The sequence below is a fragment of the Amphiura filiformis genome, chromosome 4, assembly GCF_039555335.1.
Source record: "Amphiura filiformis chromosome 4, Afil_fr2py, whole genome shotgun sequence".
Taxonomy (NCBI): Eukaryota; Metazoa; Echinodermata; class Ophiuroidea; order Amphilepidida; family Amphiuridae; genus Amphiura; species Amphiura filiformis.
Genome location: NC_092631.1, coordinates 69,807,701 through 69,832,236, shown reverse-complemented (window position 1 = coordinate 69,832,236; position 24,536 = coordinate 69,807,701). Strand labels below are relative to the sequence as shown.

General features: G+C 37.7%; 2 protein-coding genes across 5 annotated transcripts in view; both read right to left on the bottom strand.

The window, feature by feature from the left end:
• LOC140151310 (uncharacterized) overlaps window positions 1-7,660 on the bottom strand; it is a 75,436-nt gene extending 67,776 nt beyond the window's left edge. Inside the window, exons 1-3 of one of the 4 annotated variants that reach the window (XM_072173601.1) lie at window positions 7,515-7,660; window positions 6,790-7,005; window positions 6,009-6,173 (exon numbers count right to left, since the gene is read on the bottom strand). In XM_072173601.1, the coding sequence (XP_072029702.1) occupies window positions 6,009-6,173; window positions 6,790-6,988 (364 nt within the window). In that variant the 5' untranslated portion in view covers window positions 6,989-7,005; window positions 7,515-7,660. The remainder of the gene's footprint in view (window positions 1-6,008; window positions 6,174-6,789; window positions 7,006-7,514) is intronic. The other 3 variants (XM_072173599.1, XM_072173600.1, XM_072173598.1) reach the window with 3 other exon arrangements.
• Window positions 7,661-12,009: 4,349 nt separating this feature from the next.
• Window positions 12,010-23,532, bottom strand: LOC140149918 (uncharacterized). The gene is made up of 5 exons (XM_072171932.1): window positions 23,043-23,532; window positions 22,479-22,694; window positions 20,383-20,547; window positions 16,688-16,844; window positions 12,010-13,470 (listed from the first exon to the last, which is right to left on the bottom strand). The coding sequence occupies exons 2-5, from the start codon at window positions 22,678-22,680 to the stop codon at window positions 13,404-13,406; spliced, it is 591 nt and encodes a 196-aa protein (XP_072028033.1). The 5' UTR covers window positions 22,681-22,694; window positions 23,043-23,532; the 3' UTR covers window positions 12,010-13,403.
• Window positions 23,533-24,536: the final 1,004 nt, after the last annotated feature.

Here is a 24,536-nt window from a genome sequence, read left to right as displayed (position 1 = left end):
CACTTAAAAGTTTCGAAATAATTCGATGTTTAATTCGAGTTTCTTAACATTAATTTTACAAATACGATATACACAATAATAGTATGGGAATATAGAGAAGGTAAATAAGGCCCGTGTCCAGATCGACAGCCTCATCCCCGATTTACCTTTTTTTTGTTATTGTTGATGAGGATTTGGTATCATATCGTTATGAATGCGGCAAACGGCCAAATCCGGATTCGTCTTTTTGATTAATTCATGTTACACGTGAAAAGTTTTGGGAGTTATTGGGTGGAGAGTGTACGGGTCAATGAGTTCGTCGGTACACTCTGTCAATGGGAGCAGTGGTAGTCGTAGCACAAGTGAGGAGTCAGTGAGTTTGCGATGGGGAGTTGGCGAGAGGTTCAGCATGGAGTTACACGCTAGATTGTTCAGCCAAGTCACTCAGGTCACTCAGGTCACTCATGTTGCAATGTTATATCATATTTTGTGTGTAGACATTCAGTGACCCTACAGACTCTGTCAATGGGAGCAGTGGTAGTCGTAGCACAAGTGAGGAGTCAGTGAGTTTGCGATGGGGAGTTGGCGAGAGGTTCAGCATGGAGTTACACGCTAGATTGTTCAGCCAAGTCACTCAGGTCACTCATGTTGCAATGTTATATCATATTTTGTGTGTAGACATTCAGTGACCCTACAGACTATATTAAATAACGTAGGTATGTTACATCAAATATAATACGTCGAATACTCGGAGTCTGCAGCGGCCCTATGTAGTTATTTCTTTCTTTTTATCTTGAACAGCTCTATGCATGGGTATATCCAGGCAAGCTCTGAGATCAAGTGGCCCAGGTTAGAGCTCTGAATATCTTAACAGCTTTGTAGTTTGACTCTTGTTGATCTGATCTGAATATCTTAAACAGCTTTGTGCTGTGAATTTGGTTAATTTTGAACAATTCCAACTAAAAACGAAGGTGATTTATTCACGTTTTAGTGACGTGTCACCACCACACCAGTGCAGCGCTCGAAATAGGCCCGTCTTTGCGTCAAATACCCGTGGAAGTAGGCCCGGACCCGCAAATTTCCTACGCTACGGGTCCGCGCGACCCGTAAAATATGAATCAAGCAAAGAGCAGAAAATCCTAGTTTTGTTGTTCCACTGGAAAATCTGGTTCATTTTAGTTTCCCATCAAGTTTTCAAGCCGGTTTTTCAATTTTCTACAAACTAGACATATCGTGATCGCCGTAGCTAATTCTCTCTCCTGAAATTTCATTAGCATGGGTCCGGCGTCGGACCCTTGAAAATTGGTGAGGACCTTGAAATTTCAAAGGCAAGGGTCCAGAGGACCCTTGGATTTTTCTTCTTATTTCGAGGCCTGCACTAGTGGTTTCTTTAGACTGGCAACTCATCACATCTGACTGCTTGCTTTTATAGGCAACAGGATGCACCTTAGAGGGCGTGATGAGTTGGTCAAAGATGTTGTTGAGTGCGTAAACCCCCTCGTCCTTGTTTAGTATGTCTTTTTTTTTTCGGCGGATGCAAATGGCTTCCTTCAGCAACCTGGTGGTCTTGTCGGCTTCACGATCAATAACTTTTGAGTTCGCCCAATTGATGGAGTGATTAGTAGAGGCCACGTGACAGATGATTTGCGTTTTGCTCGAGTAAATGGTTTTGATTCCAATTTCTCCACCTCTTTCTGGTGCTCTTTGAGTCGGATACCAAAGGGACGGTCCATTTCACCAATGTAGGAACTGGGGCAGTCACCGCAGGGGATCTCAAAAATGGCTTCCGCTTTTCTCTTTTTTTTTTGTATTTCTTGCTCTTGCGAGCTTTTATTTACTTGCAAATAAAAGAGAACATTACACACAAGATAACAAAAAAACAACAACAGATTAATGTACAACTACACACCGATACTAGAGGATGACATAAATAGTGAGTTACAACTCATCCATGACCAGATATACATGCTTTTTGTTGAGGGAGAAGTTTATCCATCAGATGAACGAGCATACTGCGGATGGTACGGTAGCTGTGGCTGTGGAAAACCGTGTTTTTAAACACCCTGGGGACTCGCTCGGATACGTCCTCTATATAGGGGACCACAACTATGCCGGGAACTATGCCTTTTTTCACTGTCATCTATTCCTTATAAGGAACGTTTGTCTTGGGATTGGATCTGTCTTTTTTTACTTTCTTGATTGACCAATCCGGGTAACCGCACGTGGTCAACGCTTCGCGGATGTTACCCTCCTCTTTTTGTCTGTCCGCTTCCTCGGTTACTAACGCATCACTCCTGTCTAGCATAGCAGCGTTCTAACAACACCCAGCTTTTGATGTAAAGGGTGGTGGGAGGAGAACTGAAGATATTGGCTAGTGTGCGTTTTCTTTCGGTAGATTCAGAGTTTTACTGATCCATCCGGTTTTCTGGTTATTAGGGTGTCGAGGAAGGGAATCTAACCTTCTTGTTCTTGCTCGTAAGTAAACTTGACGCTGTTGATGGGATCGATGGAATTTAAGTGTTCTGTTAGGTTGTTTACTTCTCCTTTGCGTAATATTTCCAACACGTCATCTACATATCTTTTCCAGAGACGCGGGCGGCAGGCTACCGGGGCTGTGGAAATAGCTTTCTAGCTGTTCTAGCCCCCGGGTTCTAGCCACTCCATGAAAATGTTACACGCAAGGGGGCTGAGATGACTACCCATCGCCATACCGAGCCGTTGGCGGTAAATATCACCTGAGTAGCTAAGGTAGGCAACCGTGGTAAGACAAATTTGGTAAGTTCTATGATGTCATTAATGTTGAGGAGTGTTCTATTTTTGAGGTCTTTATCTTCGCTTAGTTTTTCACGAAGAACATGAAGAGTGAGATTGATGGGGGTACTGGTAAAGAACTGGTAAAGAGCGCCACCACATCATCATGATCATGTGAATTGAGGATATCATCTTCTGTAAGGGGGGCTCAAAATATCAGCTAGGGACTTGGCCACGTTATATCCGATAGAGCCTGTAAAGTCCACGATGTCTGCTTGTCTGCTTTCTTGATTTTATCCTCTCTTTCAAGTCTATGCAAGATAGAAACTAACTCTCTTTTATCTTTGACCAACTCATCACGCCCTCTACGGTGCATCCTGTTGCCTATAAAGGCAAGCAGTCAGATGTGATGAGTTGCCAGTCTGAAGAAACCACCTGTGTAGTGGTGAAACGTCACTAAAACGTGAGTAAATCACCTTTAATACTATTAATATTCCTAATGAACTTGTTCAAAGCTTTGTGCTGGCTGGTGTTTGTCACAGCTGCTTGGGAAAGCCCTGTTATCTGATTATTTCATGATAGGCCTATAAGCTTGTATCAGTGACCTCGTGACGAGAATTTTTGGCGCAGGCCGCAGATCCAGTAAACCTCAACATTAGCTTGCCTCTGGTATCATTTTATGGTATAGGAATATATTAGGAAGCTCTGAATATCTTGAACAGCTCGGGAAAGTGACGAGTTCTTGTGATAATAATTGTGACAGTTATAGTTATAGTATTGTTGTTAACATTATAGTGTTATGAATAAATGTAATAAATTGCAAAAATAAAAACCAACAGTAGACACAGTTCTTCGTAGTCCAACATGACTCCTCAGTGCATGGTCGGATTCCAGCTCCGACACACCCACCACTAAAACCAACTGCAGCGCCATACCACCATAGACCTAGCCGCTCGGTCCCGGCACATTACGCATGAATTAATTTGAATTAGAGAACAAGGGATCGACCTTTAGATGCCATCATATCAAATCGTGACAAAACAGTTGATTTGTAGTTACCATGCTAGCGACATTCCACACGCCCCTGGTAATTGTGGGTATATACGTGTAGCTATAGCTCCAATACCTCTAGGAATAGAGGTTATCCACTTTACTCATGTGTGACTTCTAACAAAAGGCGCCGGTTCCCGTAGTATTCCTCATTCAAACCAATTCAATGCACGACCTCGGAGTTACATGCAGGTACTTCTTTTGAAAGTCTTAAACAAGGTATAGCAGTCGCCGATAGGATATGCAGCTTATAGAACACGGATAACCTCTATTTCATTCCGTAAGCTTCCACTCGTTATTAACAGCTTACTGATACCGGGACTAATACTCCTTTATGATTAAAGTGCGACAATTCCTGCTACGTAGTACGTGTACACTTTCTATAATCTTCGAAAACATATTTTGACATAAAATCATTGTTTGTTCTCAAATGAAGTTTAATAAGGTCCGGGAATAAGGCATACCTTCGCAAATTTTGCTGTTTACAATAATTTATGCGGGCCAACAATGCAATTCAGATGTACCAAAGTATTGGCCTCGTAATTGTGCTAATTATTCACATTTACGCTGAAAATGTTCTCACTTTTTACATGGATGCGTGGTAGGGGACGAAATTTGACGTTGAGGGGGCACATATTGGGATCATTCTCCAGTTCTTTGAGCCTCAAACTCTGACAATTGTAGCTCTTCAGATCAAATTTAGAACATAAATTGGATTTCTTCCCCAAAAATCAGTTCTTAGTTCCCAATGTTCCAACCGGGCGTACACAAAAATTTAAGTTGAGTACCACGGGGGATTAAGTTTGAAGATAATCCATATCCTAAACCAATAGGGTTACCCCCTTTAATATTACGGTTTGGCTAATTATTTCCTAATAAAATACCATTAAAAGACAGACACTGAATATTAACAATATACATGCGCGAGTACCATTACTGAGCTATCGTAAAAATTCGATAATAAGCATAATATATGTGCCTACTAACGAGTTGCTTGGGTAAGAACGAATTTTTACGGTAGTTTGTTAAACTTTTTCATGACGCAGCGTATAATGAACGCGATCTCTGCAACGTTATCGAATAGCGTTCAAATCACTAGTCATTGACTTTTGTTATGATGGTCTCGCACGATCGATGTCATAGTCCTTGCTAATGCGCGACCCTGAGCTAAACCATATACAGCCTGTTTAAGATCTCTGGATTGCCGAAAGCAAAATGAATAAAACAAACGGTATTTGAAAGCTAGGACTGCTCCCTTGATGTTGATGTAAGCATTATGTCACAACAGTATTTTCTAATTGCCAAAGATGGCGCTTTCCTCTTGCACAATTTTTTAGAGAGGCTGTATAGCTCATACGGCCTATTAAGGGCTCTTGGCGAAAAATGCCGGAGGGAATTTTGCCCTCCATGAGCAACAAACAAGAATAGTGGATTTACCATAGCGTTACACTCATAAGTATGAGTCGGTATTCTTCGGGTTTAATTTCTATGATTATTTTAGGTGCCAGTAATTCAAATGTTTAACTTCTTCAATATTTAAAGTTCTCTCTGAAATTCTAGAAAATATAGTTTTGTAACATGTCGTAGATTTTTAGCTAATTTAGGTGTTTGAAAATAATCGCACTTTGGTGTTTTAGGAAAGATATGTAAACGACAGATAACACCAAAAATGTGAAGAAATTATTTCCAAACCGTGTTAAGTCTGCATTCTCATTTTCAAGAATGCTGGTTAACAATATATAGACTATTGTCTCATTTCGTAAACAAAGGCCCACCAGTATTGTTACCTTGCGTTTGCTTTATAATCGTTCACCCAACTGAAACTATAATACCAGCTCATTGCTCATTGCACAGGTAAAACAGAAACATGTGTAGTGTGGATTTAACCAGAGAAGATCTGATTTAACATAGTTGAGCTGTTTTCAATGAGGGTTATCTTGGTTTAATAGCTTTTAAAGGGGTTTAAGTCCTGCAAAGGTCGTGGTGAATTATACTGTAGACATGACTGCATCATGAGGTAAACTTCGATTTAGAATTCTTTTTTGCGTTCTGCGTGTAACGCATTGAGCCTAAAAACGCCGGAGGTACGCTATTTCCCTCCATGACCGAAAAGAAAATGGTGGATTTAATACCACAGTGTTACCACGGGCACTTTTGAGTCGGTACTCTTTGAAGATAACCAATCTGATTATTTGAAAACCGAGGCGTCACGTAATTTAAATGTTTACCTTCTTTACCAAATCCAGGTGCTAGTCCATTAACCACAATTGTGCAATCGTCAGCTACGAACTCGTCAATAATGCCTGAAATATCACCGCTTTCGATCAATTCTGACGTTCTCGCATGAATTGCACTAATCTCGTCTTCAAGGGAGAGACTGCCTTTGTCCGGTGCTGAAAAAGTCAATGGTTCATTTTAATTATTCTAGATGGTACAAAGTTGAATACTTAATATCCGAAACGATGCTATCATTATTTCAAATAAATACGGTACTTCACAAAATGAGAAATGGGGTCCAAAGATGATATCATCATGTTACAAGATGGCATTCAATGATTTCAATGACATTGTGGAAATTAGCAATTACGCCTCGGTTGCAATTATGGGTGAAGATATGTTACACACATGGTTAAAAATGAAGGTTCTTGAATTCGTTCCATTGTTTCAGGCGAATTACAGTATCCGACATCGAAAGAATTGCGACAATACAGCGCAGGGCAGCTCGGTTTGTATACAACAATTACCGAAGAAAATCTGGAGTGGCCTTCCTTGAGCAGCGAAGAAGGCAACATAGATTATAAACAACAATGTAAAAAATATTCAAAATGGTGAAATTGCAATCCCTGTTCCTGATTATGTTCAAATGTTCAAACGCAGACAGTTAAAACTCGTCAATACCATACCTTACATAAACACCTACAAAAAATATAGTTTTTGTTTCAGACAATCATAGAATGGAACTCCCTACCTCCTAGAAACTAGAATATGGAACAAAAAAGAAACATTTACCTGTTAATTTTGAACACGATATTTTGTCATTATCATTCTGCTTGTGTTCCTCGCAATGCTTAGTGCAGCCCATATGGGTTAGTGTGTCCGAAATCTTAACACATTCATTACAGAGAGCGATACAGTCCACCGATTCGGAGACAGAGTTGCAAAATATGATGAAAATACCAGCAACTAAGACGACTAGATTCATCTTCATCTTGACTTAGTTATCATCTGTAATAAAGTGTGATTAATGGAATTTATATAAACAGCTTCTTTAAAGCTAGTTGGTTGTTGTGAATTCCACAACGAATACAAAAATACAGAAATGAAATAGGCCAACGCGAATTTGAAGGCCAATCTCATCCAGAGTTTCAGATCTTCTGCAGCTGATCGGTATCCAGACTGTATCAAAAGTATTGTTACCCACTAGGTTCTTTATATGCAAGGCTCTTTCATCAAAATGCAAAACATGCAAGTTCTCATTAATTTGTAGAGTAATGCTACGGCAGGTCATAAAACTATGTCTGTTACTATTACTATTATTTCAAAAGGATCTAATGTTGCACTTGGAAGAAACAGGTCTTTCCACTTATTTTATCACACCTGTAACGCTATCAAAGAAATGATTCGTCTGGCGAATGAGATTCATTAGTAACTAATACACTTCTGGACTATTTTAGGTGGCTGAAAACAGTACAAGACACTTTAAATCATAATTTTCATTTTACGTCTGTACTTACTAACTGCTTAACAGTGTCGGTCGCGATACCTACTTGATTTTGACAATTTGGTTGTGACTGCTACAATGGTGTAAAACGCTGTGTAAACGGTGGTGGCCACGGATCAAGCAACTGCGCATTTCAAATAATTATTTCAAAAGTACATAGCAACCCCGTCCCAATGACAAAATGCTAATTGCCTAACATAAATCATGTAAATGGTTTGATCACGCGTTGTCGATCTTCAATATTTTGGCATATTGATTTTCATTATTGGTTTGTATGGATAAGCAAACGGTGATTAAAGGGGGGAAATCATATCAGAAAATTTCGCTTTATTTTGATAAATTGAATAGTCAAAGAACTTACCAAGCACTAATTTAGCGGGCAAATTCTATAAAATTTAAAATATTGTGAGCACTGTGATAAACTTTTCTCCTATATAACTGTGTGAGGGGATTAATGCCTGGATCCAGAAATGAATTACAAAATCGTACAGTTTTATATGAAAGATACTGAATTGAGTTTAACTATTTGAGATGCTGATTAGTGTATGGGCAAACTTTGCGTACATGTGAAAAACTGGACTTTGATCAAAATTGAGGGCGCACTTTTTATGAAATATCTGAAAGCTACTTTAAATGACAATATAATGATCAATATTAAAGCAATCAAGGTCGCTGGATTGCATTGACCTACGTTCAACCAGCGCACTGCATGGTTTATTGTTCTATTGTGTCCGATTTGAGCGTTGCCAATTAATATTCATGAGAGTGTACATTCAATGTCCCGTTTTTAAAATTGGGTGACTTGTGTTTGGCAGGTGTGAAATACATCTGACTGGGCGTATCAATTACGTAACACATAAAGGTATTGACATCATCGAATGGCTGCCTGGTTCTGTTATGTGTTTAGTCTCTACACTCACTGCAAAAACAGTGTTTAGAAAGTGAAGGCAAGAATGTATTTAGAATTATGGATATCAGATGTTTAGAAATTGAACACCATCACTGACCAATGTTCAGAAATTTGACACATGATGTTTAGCTTCTAAATGTGTTTACAAAGTGAAGGCGAAAAGTGTTTAATTTCTAAACACTGTTTTTGCAGTGTATAATAATTATTACATTTATTTATCATTCGTTTCTTTTCCTTTCTCTGTATATCCTTATTCCCTAGGCCTACACTTTATCACTCCCTCACTCTTCCTCTCCACTCTTCAATCTCCTTCTTGAAATAAAAGTAGATGGAAATTTGTGAAAACATTTATAGGCCCAATGCTTAAACATGTTACTTATACCAGAGAAGATGTAAAGAAAGGAGATAGATCCAGCTATCAGGCGGCTGACACTGAAAAATTTGCATGGAAAAATGACCCGTCTCCTCCGCAGCCAATTTGGTTCCGCTCCATCGAAATCAAGCTGGTCACGGAGGAGACTACCCTCCTTTGTGTTTGTTCATTTGTGTATGGAGAGCCCTTTTGGAGTCCGGAATGACTTAGGCTACGCTCTCAGTTAGAGTCCGACGCTGCATTGCACTAGAAATACCTTTTCTGTGAAATCGCTATAGAGCCAACCGGGAGCACGTATTCGTTTTGAAAATATAACATTAAAATTAGTATCACCCTTGTGGCCCCTGTGCAGTGGAAAACCTTAATTCTTTCATTAAAAGGAAATGAAAATTAAAAAAAACACGGATCTACTTGTGCACCAATAAAATTGGCACAGCAATTTGTCTCAAATATGAATGAATTTTAAGAAACATACGGGGTATGATGAACATTGACCTGACGCCATGATAGTAGGATCTATTAGTCATTTTATATACAATGTATATACCGTATTGTCATAATACCAATATTTGTCATTATATATAATGAGTAATATCTAGCAACGTAAATGTGCAGTTCATATGCACAAACGAATACTGATCTTTATGATATTCAGGTTTGTGTACATCACATATAACATGTCACATAGGAGGTCATACGTGTTGACCTTCATCTATTGTATTTGTTCATCTGTGTATGGAGAGGATTAGCGCCATTAAACGCCATTAAAACTCCATCAGTATTAGGGCGTAGTTCAGTGAACTCACCGGATTGCTATTCCAAGTACTTTGATAATACAGATAATATGTATTAATGGGTCGAGGCGATTGCATTGAAAAACCTAATAAACTATTCATAACAGTTACGTAATCAATCGATAGTGCGGACACTTTTCATTTGCAAACCACCAAAATTCGTGATCTTTAAGCGTTGGAAAAGAAACCACGTGAATAGAGTGCCCTCTCAAGAATATCAACTCTCTGCAGCTATCCTCAAACAAAATATGTGTGTTGCCGCTCATTCAAAAGCAATCACGCTATTTAGGTTTAACAATAAAATACAACAAAAGGGTTCGAACCCATGACGGGTGTGATACACAAGTTGCTGCTTACTAGTTTTAGGGAAATGTCAGTGTCTGTATACCATCAATTCAGCATCGAAGTGGTTACGTAATTCTATTGGTTACTGGATCACACTATTTTGGTATGCCTTCGAGTGCCATATACTTTGTGTGGTGATCGTTTCGATCGTGGTTCATTACTCAAGAGCGTGATCCCGTTGACATAGTAACATTACGTAACTTCGATACTGAATACTATGCATAACATGCATGCAGATCCTAACATCCAGTTTATTTCAAATAAAATATGACCGAAATCCCATGGCAAATAATAATTTTGCACGCTTGGTTACGCTTTCAACCTCTACGATTTATGATACAGCCTATTTTCAATTATCAAAATATCTTTATTAGGTTTGCAGGAAATGACAGGAAAATACATAAAACAATAAAATATAGATGATCAAAATCATCCCTTTTCTAACAAAATCCTAAAACACTCTCCTAAATAATTAATATATGTTCCAAAATGGGCGGATTTTTTTGGAATCTTTACAAAACTACATTTCTTTCTTATAGTATCCACGTGTGGCATCCCTTCAGAGCAACATCAGGTACTTAACACACACGTGTCATACTTTCAAGGGATTCTCTATAGAAACATTGGATATGGTTTCAATTCTGGAGTGAAAATTAATCAACCGTAGTCGGCAACCCACATCACATCAAAGGCTACTTTAAAGTAGATATGTAACTACTTGAGAATAAAGGACTATGAATAGGTGCGAAAGGATTACCTACGGGATTATCTCAAGGATATAATTCCGTTCTCCCTCCTTCTTTTTCAACTTTCCTGCTTATACGTTACCATTATACAGTAGGCTACCATAGACACGTCGACCTGGCAGCCTTAATACATTCTAATAATGTGTAATCGATCAGCAAGAGCATTCAAATTATTTAAATGAAGTCAGGTGGGTGATAACGAACTGTGCATCGACTGCTAAAGTGTGGCTTTTGTGCTTTCGGCTACTCAATCACACCCTTGGGCTTTGTGAGAACAAAAAGTACCTTTCGTTCAAGTAGGCGCTTTCACGCGACTTTCGTTTGATCACTTATTAACAGTACCCAGCCTTGTAAAGCGTCAATACGCTGTCAGGTCAGTTACCGATTTAATGGCGGAACTCTTTTGTCATGAACAAAAGGTACAAATAGGCACAATAATTACCCAATAATTGGAGGATGGCGCAGTGAGGAGTGCTTTCATTTATACAATTTTATTAAGGGATCTGGAATGAGCGTTTTGAGCGTTTCGACGGTATTTTTTGTGGGACATGAGAGCACATCAGACATATCGAATTGCATTCTGAATACGAAGAATGTCTTTCTGATATAAAATAATTTTCATTTTTTGAAAATCACGATATAATATAAATTTTATGACAAGTTGATATTTTTCACATTTTTGATATATAACAGTCCTCGAAGTAAATTTTATAAATCTAATGATATATTCTTAAAGTGTATGTAGCTGGGAGGAAAAGCCGACGATCAATATTGAAATTTTGACCTTGCATATTGAAGATATGGATTTTTTCCCAAAAAGACCTAATTTTTTTTTGGTGTTTTGGGAAAAAAAATCCATATCCTCAATACGAAAGGTCAAAATTTTCAATTGATCGTCGGCTTTTCATCCCACCTACATACACTTTTAGTAGAAATAATCAAATTTATAAAGTTTACTTCGAGTACTGTTAAATATCAAAAATATCAATTTTTAATCATTTGCCATAAAATGTGTATTACATTGCGTAATTTCAAAAAAAGATCAAAATTATTTGATATCAGAAGGACATTCTTCGTATTCAGAATGCAATTCGATATGTCTGATGTGCTCTAATGTCCCACAATAAATACTGTCCAAACGTTCATACCCCATCACTTAATTATGTGAAAAGCTACCAATTAAATGAATGTATATGTTAGATACACTCTGAATACGAAGAATGTCTTTCTGATATAAAATAATTTTCATTTTTGAAAATCACGATATAATACAAATTTTATGACAAGTTGGATAACATTGATAAACCAAATGAAATGAAATACAATTTATTTTACGCAGATTGTAAAGATAACACCCGACTCTGGAACATTCTTGTCAACAGCAATTTTGAGCTGGTCTGGGCCCGCAAATTGGTGCGAGATTAATTTTATAATGTAAGTTATAGTGTCAAATGCGCATATCAAATAATAGCAATAATTGGCGGTTTAGACGTAACTGACTGATTTCGAATATTTTGATTTATAAAGAAATCTGTAGGCTAAGCATATGACCAAATACGATTTTTTTTGGTTTTCCGTAAACATGTACTATAATTTTTATATCACTGTCACCTTTTCCCGAATAAAACAACATCAATTTTAGAAAGTCGAGAAAAACATGATTTTTGTCGATAATAATAAACCTGTAAATAAATAAGCTGACAATAGAGACGGTATATCTAACTCACATCAAAGGCACACTGACTACACCAGGCACAAAAAGAAACTCGTCAGTTATATTCATCCTTGCTGTTCAATAACTTGATAATTTTGGATTATTCTGAAATATACATATTGTTCATTGGACTTTGCTTTCTCATTTGACACACTGTTCGTGAAAAACGAACAAGAATTGACCAAGATATGCGCCTCCAAAGCCTCAAACCCCGAAATCAAAAGTTGCATTTTCAACGATTTTCAATGGGAACGCATCGTTGTATTGCCCACAAGCACCACGGGCCAATCAATAAAGCACACAGTGTAACAGGCACAATTGAATCGTTAAAATTGCAACTTTTCATTTTGGGGTTTGAGAGTTTGGAGGCGCATATCTTGGTCAATTCTTACTCAATGTTCACGAACAGGGTGTCAAATGAGAAAGAAAAGTCCAATTAACAAAATGTATATTTCAGAATAATCCAAAATTATCAAGTTATTGATCAGCAATGATGAATATAACTGACGAGTTTCTTATTGTGCCTGGTGTACATTGTTAGCAAATAGCTTGGTATATACGTACCTTCTATAGAATGTTACGTAAATAATTCAATAGATGTTTTTTTCATTTTTTCATTTTTTGAATGAATGAAATGAAATGAATGTTATGAAAACGTTTTATACCCTTAATATACCCTTTATATAGCCCGACATTTAAACGTTTTCTGACAACCTTTTATAACCTTTTGCGAATGATGTCGAAAACGTTTTGTGTTTGCTGGGTTACTATCATTATATTTTTCGTTCATTTTGTCTTCCTGCATCTGATAGAAGTTTAGAAGTTTATATCCATGATCAGTTTCAGTTTATTTCACTGAGCCCAAAGGTATCTGACCCCCATTACAAAGTTACTAATTCAAAATATTATGAGAAAGCGAAATATCATGGGATACAAGCAGATGTTGATTCCACGCAGTCCCACAATGATATACACATCAGCCACCAACCAATCGTCTGCAGAATGCGGCAGAGGATGAACTTATATAAAATATATCTCGATAAAACGGAGCAGAGTGCCATTGACGCGCTTGTAAATATATATGTATCTGCAACAAAAAGACAAAATACAATGTTGTCATGATTGATGGGAGGTCGCTCCCCTACGCCATACATAAATTTGCACAGCCCCATTTCCCTAAATATTAAATTTAAAAAAAGGGGGAAATTCAGTTCGGCAGAGGTGGGCCTCGAACCCACGCCGCCGCAACTAGCCGGCATGTATACATTCTTTTCCAGAATGATCTTTGTATGACTTTTGACCTCACGTTGTTCAACATTTTGGAGGTATCTTGTTATATAGGAAGTATCCCCTAATGAACTTTGACCCCAATTATGTATAATAACTTTTAGACACTGGCTTTCCTTTCCAGAATGATCTTTGTATTACTTTTGACCTCAAGTTGTTCACATGACAATTGTGCCACCAGCCATTGGTCCTAGTGATCAAGTGACATCGTCGTACTATGTAGTTGGCGGAAGTAGCAACATTTTGAAGCTATCTTGATATATATAGGAAGTATGTCCTAAATAGACTTTGGCCCCAATTTATGTATAATAATAATGAATTGTCTCTACACAGTCTTTGTTGACACTACACACATCATAAGAGCTGTGTGAGCTTCTAGCTGATGACTAGTGGAAAATACGGCATCTGTGATTGTTTTTTGTCAAAACCCCGAATGTTCCCTTCATCCAATCAGAATTTTTTTTATCGAACGAAAGCTAACACTTCCCCCTAAGAACCCTTTTTTCATTACGTCAACAGATGACGCAATTCAATGTTTATAGCAAGGCGAATGTGGTAAATATGTTGGAAACGACCAATTCATGCACAATTTCTGACCAAAATGTAGGTTTTAAAAGTCAAAACCCCGAGTGATCCTTACAGTATTTTTCAAATTTTGTCATTAAATGAAAGAGCACACTTATATTGTCCATATACTAGATTTCTGGTTCTCAATCCTCGATTTATTCTTCCCTCTCGTAGACATAGCGGATATAGCAAAGTCCAAATGACACAACCAAGAGTGAAATTTACTTCATCCTCTCAGAAAAGCAACACATTGTTACAGATGTGTCTGTTCTCAACAAATTTAACACATGTAGTGACCATAGATGAAGAGCTAAGATCCGCATTAACATGAGACTGGAAAGAGCCAAGGGAATACGCAGAAGACAGCCAATTTGAATCTTGACAAGCTACATCAACATTCACTAGGGTTCCAGTTAATACCCCTACAGCACAAATTTGCACTAGAAGATATAATGAAGGAGTGTCATCTTACTGAAAAATCCAAAGCCATAGCAGAAATAATCCATAGCTGTGCTAGGGAAGTAGCTAGAAAGGAAGCGAAAAAGAAGGAAGATAAACTCTCAGAAACCACTCTAAAGCTTCTCAAGAAGAGGAGGGAAATCAAACAGCACACCAACATTCAGAAATTAGAGTACTCGGAAGTATGTAAAACCATCAGGAAACGAATGAAGGCAAAACTAAGAGAACACGATGTCCAAAAGATATAGTAAACCTTGGAAGCAGGCAGAAGCTACAAAAAGACAAAATAAGCATTAACACTTGGGAGATTACAAATGATTGCCCTGATGAGGATGGGGAAGTATACAAAAGTCGGAATGGAATTGTATCCAGAGTTGAACATTTTTACCAGGACCTCTACAGCATCAAGATCCCAGTAGAAGGCTCACATTTAGTCTCAACCAGTGATCCCAATATACCACCCATCGTAAACGCAGATAAAGTAAGATCTGCCCTTAAAGATATGAAGAAAGGAAAGGCACCAGTACAGAATGAGGTATTGACTGATGTGTTGAAGGAGGGAGATGAAGTGATAATTAGTAAGCGAGCCGCTCAATTCACACAGTGTATCCGAGAAGGCAGAATACCAGACAGTTGGAGTAATTCCATTACCACCCTTCTTTATAAGAAAGGCAACATCAAAGATCTAGGAAATTATCATCCAATCAGTCTTCTATCCAATGTTTATATTAGCTTTTCACCAAGATTATCACCAATAGGTTCACTGCTACCTTGGACTTCAACCAGCCCCGAGAACAAGCCGAATTTAGAAACGGCTTCTCTACCACAGATCACCTACATGTAGTTAACCAGATCATAGAGAAAGCAAATGAATACCAGCAACCATTGTGTTTGGCTTTCGTAGACTATGAGAACTCTTTCGACAGCAATGAAGTCCCAGCTGTAATACAGGCACTGTTTGGCCAGGGAATCAAGAGTACATATGTCAACATAATCGAGGACATATACAGTAAAGGAACAGCTACCATCCGGCTACACTCTGAGAGCAACAAAACATTCTCCGGGGGGTCGACAGGAGACACCATATCACCAAAACTTTTCAACGCAGCTTGACTGGGAAAAGAAAGGTACCAACACCAATGGGGAGAGAAGCCAACCGGGATTTGCAGATGATAATTATAATCTTTGCAGGAACCCCTGAGGATCTGGAGTCTATGCTGCAAGCCCTTAACAAGGAAGTAACCTAGTGGGGCTGAAGGTCAACATGAGCAAGACCAAAAGCATGTTCAGCAGATTTGTCATCAAGAAGCAAATCTACATTCACCAAACAGCACTAGAAGAAGTAGAAGAATATATATGTACTTGGGTCAAGTTGTCACAATGAGCCACAACCACTTTGACGAAGTTAGAAAAAGAATAAGAGCAGATCGGGTGCTTTTGGAAAATTGAATGAGGTGATGCAGAGCAATATGCCATTATTCCTTGAAAAGAAAGTCTACAACCAGTGTGTTCTCCCAGCCATGACATATGGCTCAGAAACTTTGGCCATGACTCAGAGAATGTAGCAGTTGAGAGTAGCTCAACACAGTATGGAAAGGAGCATGCTTGGAATCACTAAAAGAGCAAACTGATAACTGAGTGGATCAGAAGCATGACACAGGTCACCGATATGACATCGGTCATCCAAACTGTGAAATAAAAGAAGTGGACTTGGGATCTAGAACATCAGATGGACGACGGACCAAACTGGTTACAGAATGGATACCTAGAAGTGGCACTAGGCACCCAGGAAGACAGAAAGTTAGATGGAGGGATGAAATTGGAGGGATGAAATTACACAATTTTAGGATGTAACTTGGATGAGAAAGACGTGGATAAATCAGAGTGACGTCACCTTGGAGAGACCTTCAACCTGCAGTGGGTCGACAATGGCTTAGGGTGATGATAATGATGATTCGTGTACTTCTAAATTGGTATACCCTCAAGCTTACCGGACTGAGCCGATGAGAACTTCGTCATGGTAAGGATTTGAGATACCATTTTCCCAAACCATTCCGTTATTCTCACCGAATGCAGTTGTAGTAGTGTATAAATCCCGATTAATACTTGGATTGCTTTTGTACCAATCGAACCATAGCTTCCTCACATCTGAAAACAAAACAAAAATATTATTATGATGCCATAAGAACGCAGAACGAGACCAAAATTCATTTTGAATAAAAGCGGTACCACTACAAAAAGCAGCCGGGTATATGGTGACTTTATTAGATTTCGTTTTTAATTAATAACATTTTGCTAGAAATAAATGATGTTGAGATCTCTTTTGGGAATAAAATTGCCAACTATGAGGAAAAGTACCTCAAATAATTATGTACACATCCTTGCGGCTGATCAGTTCTCAAGACCCCCTTTTGGTCGGTCAATCAGTTCCCAAGACCCCTTTTGACCGGCCGATCCGTTCCCTAGACCCCCCCTTTTGGCTGGCCGATCAGTTCCTTAGACCTCAAGTTCGAAATTTGCGGTGGCACACCCCTACCAAAAAAAATATTTGAGTGCCCCCCCCGGGTAAAATATCAAAGCGGTTAATACTGGTATCTACCAAATACCACTCAATGAATTCTGACTGAAGTGAAAGACCGGGAAATACTGGGAAATTCTAATAAAAATGTGTTTCAAACGATAATTAATAAATATTTTGCATTGATAGATAGTTCAAAACAATGGAGAAGTAAAAGTAATGTTTTTATTTGGTAGTAAAATGTAGTTAACTTTTACTGTGTATAAATTTCTTACAATATCATAGACATACATTATACCGATTAGAGAAATGTACAATTAGTACCTGATTTGCCAACGTGGCACTTACTAAATGTGTGTAATTTCTGTGTAATTTCTTACAATATCATAGACACAGATTATACCGATTAGAGAAATGTATAATTAGTACCTGATTTGCCAACGTGGCACTTACTGCATGTGTTGAAATTATTTGTTAGAGAATTATGAACATCTGTTTGCTTTTAATTTATAAACATGAACAAAATTGATTTTTATTCATTTATTTTAATATAAAAAAACTATAAAGAATAATTGCCTAAACAGATTGACCAAGTAGGCATATTGATAATTTGTATTTCTAGGCATGTGATACTGGTATTTCCTTCTCTTTCTGCCCAAACTAGAAATGAATTTACAAGTATTTGACAGTATGAATTATGGCCAATCCTGTAGTTTGTTGACCTATTTTCCCAACAATAATTATTTTTGCCAATTCCCATATTGACGTAACTACACATAGTGTAACAATAAAATTTGTACAATTTTGAAAATATAATGACACAAGTATGCGGCTTATTTTTTGGTTTGATATTTATATGTCTATCAAGATAATTTCTTTAGCCACCAGCTAAGCTTTGTTCCAATAAAATCCACTCTATACAAGTGAAGATATGGCCAAGTGTGTAACTTAGTCTTAAAACCGCTTGGGCCACTTTTGTCTAAGCTTGTTACAAAAGTGACTGAATAGAGTTGAACCATGGACCAGTTGGACGATGCTCTTATGATTCGAAGTGGTAGAAATGATTACATAATAGAATATCTCCTTGAGTTTTTAAAAGTCACAACTAAGCACTGACATAACAACCTCATTTATTATCGTGAAATCGTGGCTGCAGCTCAACAACGTCAACCACGTTTCACGTTGGAAGTGCGTATTTTTATGGTTGTGATATTCTTCGGTAGCACATGGAGGCAAGCAGAAATTAAACAATAAGATTGTTTATAGCTCATTTTCCAAACTCACGTCTTCCATCAAAGCATACAATTACATATCTATGAGAAGTATGTAGAATTTGTTAACAGAAATGCTGGCATATAGTGGTCGCCGCAGAACAGCTAGAAGCCCAGCTGAACTTAATTTCAAAATTTTATTGTTTTGTACTTACGGATGCAAAAACTGTTCTCAGTTTTACCAATGATATCTCAGTGATATGAGAAATTACTTTTTTATAAGATATTTTGAAAGAAATTTCATGACTTCATTTATAGATTTTAAAGAAATATCATATTATTATTAAGTTCATGTTAATTATATGAAGAAACAACACTTATAATTCTTTTGTGTCAGGTCTTTGATGTTTAATGCAGGATAAGCACATCTACGCGGTTCAAACTTGATATGCGCAAACATGGCAAAAGTGGCCCAACACGTTTTCTGGACGATTTAATTAATCGGACATAACTTTTGAATCCAAGCTAGTAAAGAAACCAACTAAAAGCCAAGATATTACTGATTGTATTGCATATAACATTTGTGCCATAACTCTTTTAGTTTTTTCCTGAGAAGTCAAAATGCAATTGTATACATTTTATTTTTTCACCCTGTATATCAGATATAGGCTATAATGTTGCACAAAATAACAGAGAACCAGATGGAATCACATTTGAAATGTGTAGAAAATAACAACAACAACAAAATTATGAGCTCAACAATATTTTTCAGGTTTTGTGTGGAAATTGCTCAAAATAATTTTTTAATAATTTTAGCTTCTTATACCATATACTGTGTGATATTTATTTCTGAAAAGATACATCAGTTTCAAATAGCAACAGTTATTTTAAAATATATCATCATGGTACTAGTTTTATGATAATTATATGGTGCCCATTTTATGTGGGCAAAAATAAGTCACTAGGTGGGCGTTTCAGGGGGAATGAACAAGTTGAATTTACTGGGTGGCAAAATAATTTAATATAGGTGGTCAAATGCCAACCATGTTAACCTATGCATCCGCGTGAAAAAAAACACCGGATTTAGGGTGGTTTTGAAAAGCAAAACGAGGATCCGCGTGGATCCACGATTAGGGTCTCAAAACACTCATTTTACTAAAAGAAGGGGTGGTTTTGCAAGTTTACTTACCAGATTAAACAAAATCGGAGCCAACTTCAACAGTGCCAATTTTAAGCTTACCGATATCATCACTGTCACTAAATGACACTCTACCGACACATTGGCAAAATTTGTTTAGGGGCAAATTTCAAACCAATTCCTCGCTTAGGGTGTTTTTATTTGAGTAAAATCCTTGTTTAGGCTTAGTTTGACAAATTGTCGACATCCTAGCTTAGGGTCATTTTTGAAAGTCAATTGACGCGGATGCTTACAACTTTTATACATGAGTGACCACGGGGCAATGAGGTAGTGCCAAAGAAATAAAACAAGAGAACCCGGACTCAACCGCTATTTTAATACTAGACGCATTTGATAGATGCGCTTGATGCGACCTACACGCGATACTTATACACTTCAGATGAGACGCAGAATTTTCGTTCGCTTCTGCGCACCGTCGGCAAGGACCCGAATCCCCTACCCCAACCCCTGCTGACGGCATACGGTACGAGGAGTCCGAGTTCTCTGGTTTTAATTATGTTGGTAGAGCCGAAAATACGCGCGAAGCTTGAGAGCGAAAACCTTAGTAACACTCAAGCTTAATTATGCAACTTTGTTCGATTTCATTGGACTCTTGCCGAAAAACGCAGGAGGTACATTATTTGCACTCTATGAGCGACAAAACAAAATGGCGGATTTTATACCATAGTGTTACCACGGTACACTTTTGAGTCGGTACTCTTTGAAGATAACATATTTGATTATTTCAAAACTGAGGCGTCACGTTATTTAAATGTTTACCTTCTTTACCAAATCCAGGTGCTAGTCCATCAACCACAATTGTGCAATCGTCAGCTACAAACTCTTCAACAATGGCTGAAATTTCACCGCTTTCGGCCAATTCTGACATTCTCGCGTTAATTGCATTAATCTCGTCTTCAAGAGAGAGACTGCCTTTGTTCGGCGCTGAAAAAAAGTCAATGGTTCATTTAAATTATTCTAGATGATACAAATTTATACGTAAAGATCCGAAACGATGAGATTTCAAATATATAGATACTTCACAAATGCGTGAAATGGGATCCAAAGATGATATCATCCCAGCTAACAATTTTTCGTTGTTACAACGTTGTCTAAAAGTTATATAAAGTCGTACAAACGTAATATATGGACGTTGTAAGTACGTAAATCTGTGAATTCGTATTCGTGTTGTGACAACGTTATTCCCGAACGTTAATGTAACGTCATTATGACGTTGTTTCGACATCAAGTTGTGAACGTCGAAACAACGTCACTATGACGTTATATCAACGTCCGAAAATCACAACACGAATACGAGTTCACAAATTAACGTAATTACAACGTCCGTAGATTACGTTGTATCGGGCTCAGACCATGACATTTATACGGCGTTGTAATAACGCGGCTTTATACGTCGAAACAACGTCATAAATTTGCGTACTAACGACGTCCGTAGATGACGTTCTATCTGGGTCAAAAACCGCGTTTTAACCTCGTGCTTTACGTCGAGACAACGTGATTATGACATTACATTAAAATCCGGCAACAATGATGCTCAATCCCAAAAAGGGAGAGCGTATAAAAATTCAAAGTTTAGAACTTCAGGAATAGAAGTCGTTACTTTGAGTTTCACGCCTAAAGGCGATCGTCAGACGACACGATAGAGAAATTTTGGCTGGACAACAATCTCCTTGGAATGGAAGAATTTACATTCCATGTTGTTAACATCTAAACAATTTTTCAGATACGTATGTGGGTAACGTTTTCTGAACGTATTATTCAAACGTTGTCATCAGGTCTGGTCAAACATTGCATCAACGTCGAAACAACGTCATAATGATGTTATATCAACGTCGAAAAATCAACGTCGAAAAAAAAACGTTGTCACTACACGAATACGAGTTCACATATTTACGTGTTTACAACGTAAATGACAACCTAAGTCCAACGTCAGCGAACGTCGTGAAAACGTAGTGTGTTAGCTGGAATCATGTTACAAGATACGTCAAAAATGCTGAAAATGGCATTCAATGATTTCCATGACGTTTTTGAAATTAGCAATTGCGCCTTAGTCACAATTAGGTGTGAAGGTATGTTGCAAAATGGTAAAAAATGAACGTTCGTCCCATTGTTCTAACGAATTACAGAATGATTTTATTTTTTGTGGTGTAATACAAACAAATGCGTTTAAATTTTCGATAGAAAGTAAGAGTGTCCCACAAATGTAGGGGGCACGGATAAAACCACAATTGCAACATACAAGTAAACCAGCTCTCGTGCCTATCAACCTATGCGGCAATAGTTTGCATTATTGTGTGATGAACAGATATTTTGCTCGCGATTGGTGGAACTTGATGTCACTGCATAGGTACATAATAATATAAGTCTAAACTGCGAGCGAACATCCACATAAGGGGGTACTACACCCCTGCCCAATTTTGTGCGTATTTTTGCATTTTTCTCAAAAATTATAGTGCATTGGTGACAAGTAAGATATGTATATTATAGGGGCAAGGACTACAACTACTGTACTGAAAATTCAGCAAATCAAAGCAAGTATTTATTGATTTATTGATCAAATATTTGTTTTCCCTCGTTTTTGACTGTAACTCCACAACTGTTGTCTGTGCTGAAATAAAATGTCCTGTGCAGTAGTTGTAGTCCTTGCCCCCGATGCGCTATAATTTTTGAGAAAAATGCAAAAATATGCACAAAATTGGGCAGGGGTGTAGTACCCCCTTAACATGCTTAACTTGCTGAATCGACATGGATGTTGCTTTGTTTATTTGACTTTTTGTTAATTTTGTTTTTGTCTCCAGTAAGAATCTCTGATTGGAAAGTAAACTAGAATATGTAACAAAAAGTGAAATATTTACCTGTTAATTTTGAACACGACATTTTGCCATTATCATTCTGCTTGTGTTCCTCACAATGCTTAGTGCAGCCCATATGTGTCAATGTGTCCGAAATCTCAACACATTCATTACAGAGAGTAATACAGTCCATCGATTCGCAGTCTCCAGAGTTGCAAAACATGATAAAAATACCAGCAACTAAGACCACTAGATTCATCTTCATCTTCAAGTTATCACCTGCAATATAGTGAGATTTGTGGAAATTTTATAAACAGCTCCTTTAAGCGTAGACTAGGTATTGTTGGTCGAAGTAACGGAAAAAAAATCATTACCCAAATCAATTTCTTATTGAAATTTGATGTTTTGCAAAAGTTCATTCTACATATCATATACTTTGAAAACTTGCTTGATTTATTGTTGTTATGTACGTTTTACGAAAGTGTTTTTGTTTCAGCCCTCTACAACATAACTCACCACAGGACCTACAAAAGTATACCTGTGATATTTGAATTTTTCTACACGCTCAGTACCATTCGCAAGATGCAGTGAACTACCAAATTGCAACCGTTTAAAATAGTTGCTAACCTTAAAGCTACTTGGTTGTTGTGAATTCCACAGCGAATACAAAAATACAGAAATGTCATAGGCCAACATAAATTTGGCCGAATTCATCCAGAGTTTCAGATCTTTTGCAGCTGCTTGGTATCCAGGCTGTATCAAAGGTATTGTTATACCAAGGACGAAGAATATAGAGCACGTAGTGCGATGGACTTGAGACTCTGTTCACCGACGTGAGGACAGTGAAAAAAAAAGTCCTTATATAAATACGCGATTTACGTAGCCTATATCGCTAGCTATCGTTGGTGGCAGCAGCATTTTTCTGTAATTATATATTCATATATTCATTATGTATCAAGATGGCGGTCGAGTCCCAGTTCTCTGTGTCTAATTCTGTGGTGGCAGCAGCATATTTCTTCAGTCACGTGATAATGGCACCGGCGGATAATACACGGGGGAAGCCGACGGTGTCCACACCTTTTTGTATTGCGCTGGTATATGAGTTGCAACGGCCTGGTTATACCTACCAGTTTCTTAAAGCAAGGCTCCTTCGTCAAAATATAACACATGCAATATCCCCCTAATTTGTAGATTAATGCTACGGCAGGTCATAAAACTATGTCTGTTCATTTCAAGAGGATCCAATGTTGCATTTGAAAGAAACAGGTCTTTCCACTTATCTTATCACACCTGTAACGATATCTGTCGAGTAAGATTCATTAGTAACTAATAAAATTCCGGAAATTTTGGTTCATAAAGACTATTTAAAGTGCCTGAAAAGTACTGCTGAAAACAGTACAATATACTTCAAATTCAAACATAATTTTCTTATCGCGTCTGCACTCACTAAATTGATTGTACAGTGTCGATCGCGTTTATACTTGATTTTGACAATGGTTGTGACTGCTACAATGGTGTAAAACGCTGTGTAAACGATGGTAGCCACGGATCAAGCAACTGTGCATTTCAAATAACCAGCTGTCACCCGTCTTTCGTGATCACCGTCTTTCTGGTCATCGTCTTTTGCGGTACTGATATTTTATATAATTTGTAAATGTTCTGTTTAATGTGATTAGTGATGTGTGTAGATAATTTCTTTCAGAACTACAATTGATAAATTCTGGTGCAATTTCAGTGTTCGAGGTTTTTTTTACCTTGGGGTGCACCCCATTTTGAAAGTTGTGGTGCAATTTAATCTGAAGTAGCACAATTTAAAGTGCAGTCTCAGAACAACCAACATAAACTGTATGAGTGACCCAATATCATGCAGACAAATCATAGGATCTGCGGGAGTTATGTAAAACAGCATCCCAATAGGTGAATAGTTGGTGGTGGTGAATTAGTCCGAAAGGCCCTTTCAGTACTTTTGAAAGTAATTAACTTAATTTGACACCCTTAACGTAAACAAAAACAAAATGATGATGTTTTATTGGGGTACGGACAACCCCTGTACTTGCATCCAAACAATTTGTTTCTCGAAATAATGTAGACCATTATAGGTTTTTAACGTTACAATTTCGC

Excerpts from the sequence above, each read along its gene's own strand:
- LOC140149918 (XM_072171932.1), bottom strand. The coding sequence starts at position 22,680 with ATGAAGATGAATCTAGTGGTCTTAGTTGCTGGTATTTTTATCATGTTT. Across the intron at positions 16,845-20,382 it reads ACCTGGATTTGGTAAAGAAG|ATGTGAGGAAGCTATGGTTC; the intron begins GTAAACATTTAA and ends TTTTGTTTTCAG. Across the intron at positions 13,471-16,687 it reads GTTCTCATCGGCTCAGTCCG|ATACATATATATTTACAAGC; the intron begins GTAAGCTTGAGG and ends TTTTTGTTGCAG.